The following is a 7,209-nucleotide window of genomic DNA, read 5'->3' on the forward strand; positions in this document are numbered from 1 at the left end:
TAGCCCAGGATATATTTTACTCTTATTAGACCCTTGACAGTTAGTATTGTTTGCTATATTTAGCCCAAAGGTAGCAGGTGTCTTGAAAACTGGGACTGTTTTTAACTATAGCCAGGGAAGTCCACAAAGCGCATTGGTTTTTCCCTCAACGCAGTGGGAGCTAATATCAGATAAACCCGATCTGAATTCCGTCTTAGGTAACGAAACCATTGGACTGAACGACTCCGGCTGTCTGTTTGAATGCCCTCGCTAAAACTACTTGCAGGCCCTGGTTCTATGTCACATTGTCCTTTTATCTTTATTGTCACATTGTACATTTGGCTGGGACTACTTTCTGGTTTGATCAAAGCTACGTTTTATCCAAGGTAACTGACTGTAACGCCGCCTGGCAAGAAAGCGCGTTCGACCACACCTTTCCAGATTTGATTACTTGCAGAAATGCAGAAATTAATCATCTATATTCATTGGTGTTTATTGTACTATAAAGACTTAGTTGAAGAATATACTTTCTAGTACGTGTCAGCGCTAAAAAAGGGAATCCTAGTTCCATCTATTGTTACGCACCAGACCGCTGAGAATTGCGCTAGCAGAGAAACTTTAAGGAAACAGCTTATTTCGCTCTGTCCTCTGCACAATGAATAATGATATTTACATAATTATTATGTTTGCACATAGCTTGTTTCACTGCACTTCTGTCCTATATCTTATTTACCATGCTTATCATATGGATTGTCCATTACCTCTCCCGCTTTCTATATATTGCCCGTTCTTACAATATCTTACATCGTCCGTCCTGGCTTGCTACGTCGATGTCCGCCTACAACAATCCAATACTAGAATGTAGTCGAACAGAGGGATACTATAAATTGGCGTAAAATACAACCCCGTAAATGAAGTCATGGATAAAATCCAACAACTAGCATATCTATTGTATTAACATTGCTATGAGATGATGAATACATATATTGATGGCCTTGGAGTGTATTTGTCTTACTTTCTATATTGTGCGAACGTTGTGACAGATGCAAATGTCAACACTGGTCCGGAGAAGGTACGAGCTTTAGATTTCGTTTTTTGAAATTAAAGTAGCGTAATGAAGGGCTCTCCCTTTCAAAAAGAACGTACCCAGTCCTACAGTAAATGTCTTAAACACTGCATTAAATGTATGATCTCATTTTTAGCTGGTAATGATTATACCAGTGCTGTTTGGCTACCCTTGAACACGAACTAAAAGGGTTCGTTTTTTCGATTTGGTGAAATGGTTTCGCCAGAAGCTTCGACTTTCTATTCGACTCAATCATTATACAAATATGGCTACAATCATTTGTTGTGGGGTTATGTATGATTAAGGGGTGGTATTGCAGATAGGTACACAGTACGCCTGTGGGTGCCATTAGCACCACAGGCAATATGTAGTGATAATACGAGACCAGAACGCTCGCATGCATCCATTTTGAAGGTCAAGTAAGAATGTTACTGCTACTTGTTGAACAGAACCATCGCGCACTGCCCAATTAATCATGACAACTATATACGTCCATCTTTGATTTGGCTCTATTTCCGATTTTCCTTTATTTATCTGTATCCAGAATGACTTGTAGTAAATTTATCGTGAATTTACTGAAAGCTTCCTGCTTCTCAGTAGCAATTAGAGCGATCTGTTAGTGGTCTGCAGAGACGAAACAGACAATCGATTTCCTCAGTATTAATCAGAAAATGACGAATCATCCGAAATCAACCAGGTGTCGGGCTGCTATTTTTTCATCGGAACTAGTACGGTACACCTACTTCCAACCCCGCCCGGGTGTCCCGCTACTTGCAATAGCGGCACCATCAAGACCAAAATACTACTTATAACAAGATCCAAATTTACAGATTTTAGCTAACCAGCTATCTAAAATTTCACTTGTGACATGGTGGAAACATCTGTGCTGACCTTGCGTTTAAAAGCTTAATATTGTCTCGATAAAATAATCATGCTTTAATGGCTTAGGCTCTATCGAGAGGGAGCAATGCTAATAATATACAGAAGCTAACACGAAACAAACCCATTGTGTTTGAAGCGCGTTGAATATAGTCATTATGCTATTACTACATGATGTAAATTATATTGTGACACAGTCCTGCAATGTTGTTTGGGTTTTTACCAGGTAGTGATGGGTTGACTTCGATAGAATTACAGGCGTTGACGTCGACGGACGTCTTGGCCGAATTGGTCGAGATCGTTAATTTAAAGTACAATAGATAAAAGGAGACACTAAGTGTAGAGGACATTCCGTAAATTATCGCTTTAGTGGAAGATTTGGCACGTGTTAACAATGTATGAATCTTTCAGTCCTAATTATGGCTGTTCATGTCTATCAACGTCTGCAATACTAACGTGAAAAAATGGCGTATATGTGTTTTTGTGCGGCCAACAGCAGGTGACGGCTGCAACACTCAACGGCGAAGTGGTCACGAACGTTCAGGTCGTAGGAGCAAGTGGGCCCTCTGGTGGAGCCACTCTTCTCAACGGAGCGCCCATGCCCGTTAGCAACGGTGCTCCAGTATATGCGAACTCCGAGTCACCGTCGCCGCATCCACCGCAACAGGCCACACCTCAGCCTCTTCACGCTAATTCACCCCATATGCATGTTTCCGATAGGTAAGCATAGGCAAGCTTTCTGTGCAGTCGATACGTTCTGCAAATTGTTTAGCGTTCATTATATTTTACCGGCTTTTAGTTCTTCGCTTCTTCAAGTTCTACAAAGAAAATGTCAGCCAAATAAATTTATCCAATGTAAAAATGAACAGATCCAATGAAACATTTGTCCCAGGTTACATGTTTATTTCCTAATCTGAATCATGCTTTGAGTTGATTTGTATGTGTAAGTCTTAATGAACAATTCTACGCCCGGTCGGGATAATAAATGTTACGAGGAATATGTTCCTAACGTTTTGTTCTACGTTTTAGAGCGCTTCCGACTCCTCCGGGCCGACCTCAAAGTATGCCGGCCGGAATACCGAACTCGTCCAACGCCTTCGTCAGAGGGCGCCATCGACCTACCCTGAGCCAAGCGCCGCCTTCACCCAGTCTCGGGGGCGTGACAGGAGTCGCGAGTCTTCCACCAGCGTCTCTTGGTCCGACCCCGCAGCCACCTGCTCTAGGCGAAGATTTCGCTAGAAATGAAGGTTCGTGTCCTTCGGAGAAGCACATTAGCTTCGATATAAAACTATAAATTGTATACGTCACCCCCAGCCTTATCGTATATCGATGTGAATCTGTTAGAACAAATGTAAATGTTTCATGTGCCAGTGCGATTTTATTCAGCCACGCTATTTCTGCGATAAGTATACCTACTTATGGATCAGTAGTCGATATACAGTTCATGGGTGATGTGAATTGTCGATTGATGGTTTTCGTGATGATTCGCTAGACAGACATTAAATAACGCGTCCCAATAATGCCACTTAGCGCAAGCTTAGATTGATGTATACTCCTCTGTAGTTTACCTAAAATGTTAAAGACAGGAACGTCCCCATGGAAACAATAGCACAATTTCTGTAATGCTTCTGGTACTACCCTTCAACTGTTCAAATCAGGTCATCAATTTTCTGCTCTTATGTTCCTTACGAATCTACCTTTCCCAAACCAAAAGACACTGATCGCTCCACCCAGAAAAAACTTTCTTAGCGATAAAATGACCCTAATATATGATGAACGATTATCGCAGTCTTCATACGTATACTGCTGTACTTAGATGGGTTTGATTAGTAGACCAATAACGGCTGCCACACGCCTGACTGTGTGAGTATTGTCAAAAGAATGGTTAGGAATCCCACCTACTGAATTATTTTCGATTTACTCATGACTTGTAAGAGTGTTTAAATTTTCATTAGGCCTTAGCATATAGGTCGATTGCATCCGTAAACTAATAACTATAAACAAATAGATATCGAAAATGTTTAGAAACGTTGTAAATGAGAAAAATTATGATAAAACGTGATATAGTACAGCAGCTATATCATCAGTGTTGAACTTCTGTTACAGTAATAAGAACGCAACTTTCACTCGAATATAAAATCTTCACGTACAGGTATACCTGATATTGACGCGGACGTCATCGGGGTCGCCGGTCCAGCGAATACCGCAGTTTTAGGAGGTGCACCTCTTGTGGGAGAAGGTGGTGCTGGACCAGGTCCTGCAGGTCCCCAGGGCGATATCCCTTATACAGTGATTTCGGTTCGAGAACCACTAGCTAATCTTCGTGAAGAGACTCACAGACTTCTCATGGAGCAGCAACAGCAGCATGGCACCGTTCATAATGGTGTCATGGGTAGCAACCATAATTCTAGTCAGGTAAGTGATGTCTACAAGTTTAAGTCCACGGGAATGCACATCTTACTGCGAGAATTCCTACCAAGTTTGAATTGAACAGGTATAAACAGGAGGAGGAAACAAGCAAATGTACGTGTACGACAGAAAGGTCCCGATTAAAATGACCTGAAGGCACCATGACCAAATGGAATATCGACACTGGCCTATGCTCGCATCTACATTCTGCGAAAAAATATAGTAGTCTGTTGTTCATGCTAAGATAGTAAAATACACCAGAAACCTATTCGCCTTGCCCAACTCATAAAATTGACGTTTATGGAAACGTTGAGTATCATCAGTTTCATTTGCTTCGCTAATACCCCTTACAGCAACAGCAAGGGTCAGCAGCAAATATCTCATCAGAGCCAGGAATCGGAGTAGTTAATGGAGTCGGTCTAATGCAGAGCCCATCGGATGGCAACGCCGGTTCTGGAACTGGAACAGAGCAGTACTACGCCATCGTACAGCCAATCGACGAAGAAATGTACGCCGAAATTGAAAGTGCGGCTTCGTCCGTCACTTACGCTCGTATTGAGCCGAGACAGGTAAGGCCATCAATCGAAAAGGATGTATGCCTATTAACCCATACCTTTTATGTAGGACTGACTTCTTCTCCAGGTGGCTTCAGAAAAAAAAAGAGTATTATATTTCCCTACACATTTCGGTCTTCAGAATGGTCCCCCCCGTATGGCTTCGCCACCCCTGGCTACCAACGACCCTGCACCGGCTAGTCCATCGTCGGTAGTGACAGTTGTGGACGGTAGCCCATCGTCTGTAGGACTTCACGTCCAAGGAGGAGTGCCCGCGCCTCCCACTGTTGAAAGTCTCCGATCAGTAGCACAAGCACATTCCAGACAAGGTAATAATAGGCTACAGGTAGGTCTGATTTTTCTACGGGTTTTAGGCTAATCATGAATTGAGAAAAAAAAAAGGTAAATGTTTTTTTATTCGTAACGAACAAATTCGAACGAGCTCTGTTATACACATCAGGTTAACCTCGATATATTGGCCCTCCATGTTTGCAGTTAGGTTGAACGAAGCAGCCACATGAAAAAAACTGGAATTTCTTAGCGATCTCCTTTTGTCCATAATTCAACTATCCCATATTCATTAAGTAAATAGAAAGCGCTATTTGATCGTCAAATTATGTCGTCTTGTAGACCAAAGAAAGTTGCCATGGGATCGATTTCACCGAGTGTCTGTTCTTTTAAAATACGATGTTATTTTATGCAGTACCTCGCCCAGTTAATATAGCCCTTTAGAATGAAGTCAAGATCTTAAGCAAAGTTAATTGTGTATATATTAATTACGCGCGAACGAGGTGAAATAACTACAGCTATTCTGTCTCGTATATCTACATCTGTGCAAAATAGAAAGGCACTGTTATATTGCCATGTTTCACGTGTCCGCTTTCGTATCTCTTATTTTTCTATTTCTATATTTCTATGTCTGTCTGTTTACGCAGCATCCACATCTTCAATGTTCGCTACAATGAATGGTGGCGTGCTGACGGTTGTGACTAACGGGATCACCGTAGCCTCGCAGCCAGGACACGTACCGACACCAGGATGCCTACCCAATGGAGACGTGAATGTTGTCAACAATCTGTACTCCACCGTAGATCGTTCACAGAAACAACCGTTGACACCTCAGCAACCGCACAACCATATTCACAGAAAAGTTTCCGAAGGTAAGCGGAAGAATATGCCTTTCCTTGCCTACGAGAGCTAAACTGAGGCACCGCAGGCGGCCACAAACTCAGAATCACGCACGTTACATTCTTTAAACATGAACGAGCGCTAAGTCAAGCGCGAATAAATGTTACGGTCGTATACTTTTAGAAAATTAAGCTGTCGTTGGATGAGAAAACTCATTGTGTATATGCATTTTTATTAAAAGAATGCAGTTTTGAAATACGAAGGATACAGGCACGATTCTAAATGTATGCGGATATAATGTTCAGGATAACGATTGTGGATGACGTAATTATTTGCTATGCCAATTTAATATTGTTTTGTTAAAAAGCGCAAAATATACCAAAGCCCATTTTCTTAGTTTGCTTTATTTGATGGGTTAAAGTTCGAGTCATCGTCAAATCGGAGTGATTTTTTTATAGAGTCCTTTTACTTTCCGAGTTCAGTCTCCTTAACGTTATTTTATGTTTATTTTTTAATATAATACTATACATTGACATGAATTTAAACAATTAATACAGGTCACAGTGGAGATAGCACGACATCTGTAGACCAACTGTACGCGAAAGTAGCGAAAAAATCTAAGCGGCCATCCCCACCCCCAATGCACCATCACGGTAACCACAACAACCACTTAATTCATAGTAAAAACCTTAATAGCCACGTGGGTAACAGTAACATGGGCACTCACTCGCCTCAGCCGCCAGTGCCCCCCGCGCATCCTCCCATTGGAGCAGCGGCTGTCATGGGCGTCAAATACGAGCACAACAACAATCACGGCCTTATGATGCTAGGCCATATCGGCTCGATACTGCCTCCGATGACGCTGAAACGAAAAAGTTCGCGAGCGTCACGCGGCAGCAGTAGCGGTAACGGAGTAGAGGATGATGACAACGACCCGTGCTACGAGATGGTTGGCGGCGGGTCGGGAACAGCTCCACCACTTGGCTTTGGGCTGCTCGATCAAGAAGAGCCCAAATACGAACGTCTTAAGGGGTACGTACTCAGCAAACCCAAGGATTCATGCAGAGGCTTGTTCTTGGCTAGAGATAGAATTGCGATGCAGAATTAGCGCAACAAAAAACATTCAGTGTATGAAGCAAGTTATTTAAAAGTGGTGGTTTTTAATAATCACGTCACACTGATTTGCTTTGTACG

At 42.3% G+C, this 7,209-nt stretch overlaps 1 protein-coding gene across 6 annotated transcripts in view; it reads left to right on the forward strand.

The window, feature by feature from the left end:
- Positions 1–7,209, forward strand: part of LOC111246806 (uncharacterized) — a 92,449-nt gene that overhangs the window by 77,283 nt on the left and 7,957 nt on the right. For 3 of the 6 annotated variants that reach the window (XM_022797007.2, XM_086982255.1, XM_022797010.2), the window contains 7 exons: positions 2,421–2,644; positions 2,954–3,171; positions 4,077–4,339; positions 4,687–4,902; positions 5,030–5,216; positions 5,823–6,047; positions 6,573–7,047. In XM_022797007.2, coding sequence (XP_022652742.1) covers positions 2,421–2,644; positions 2,954–3,171; positions 4,077–4,339; positions 4,687–4,902; positions 5,030–5,216; positions 5,823–6,047; positions 6,573–7,047 — 1,808 coding nt within the window. Of the gene's footprint in view, positions 1–815; positions 1,052–1,611; positions 1,774–2,420; positions 2,645–2,953; positions 3,172–4,076; positions 4,340–4,686; positions 4,903–5,029; positions 5,217–5,822; positions 6,048–6,572; positions 7,048–7,209 lie in introns of those variants that run through there. The other 3 variants (XM_022797009.2, XM_086982254.1, XM_022797008.2) reach the window with 3 other exon arrangements.

This window comes from Varroa destructor, unplaced genomic scaffold, assembly GCF_002443255.2.
Source record: "Varroa destructor unplaced genomic scaffold, Vdes_3.0 BEIS01000003.1, whole genome shotgun sequence".
Lineage (NCBI taxonomy): Eukaryota > Metazoa > Arthropoda > Arachnida > Mesostigmata > Varroidae > Varroa > Varroa destructor.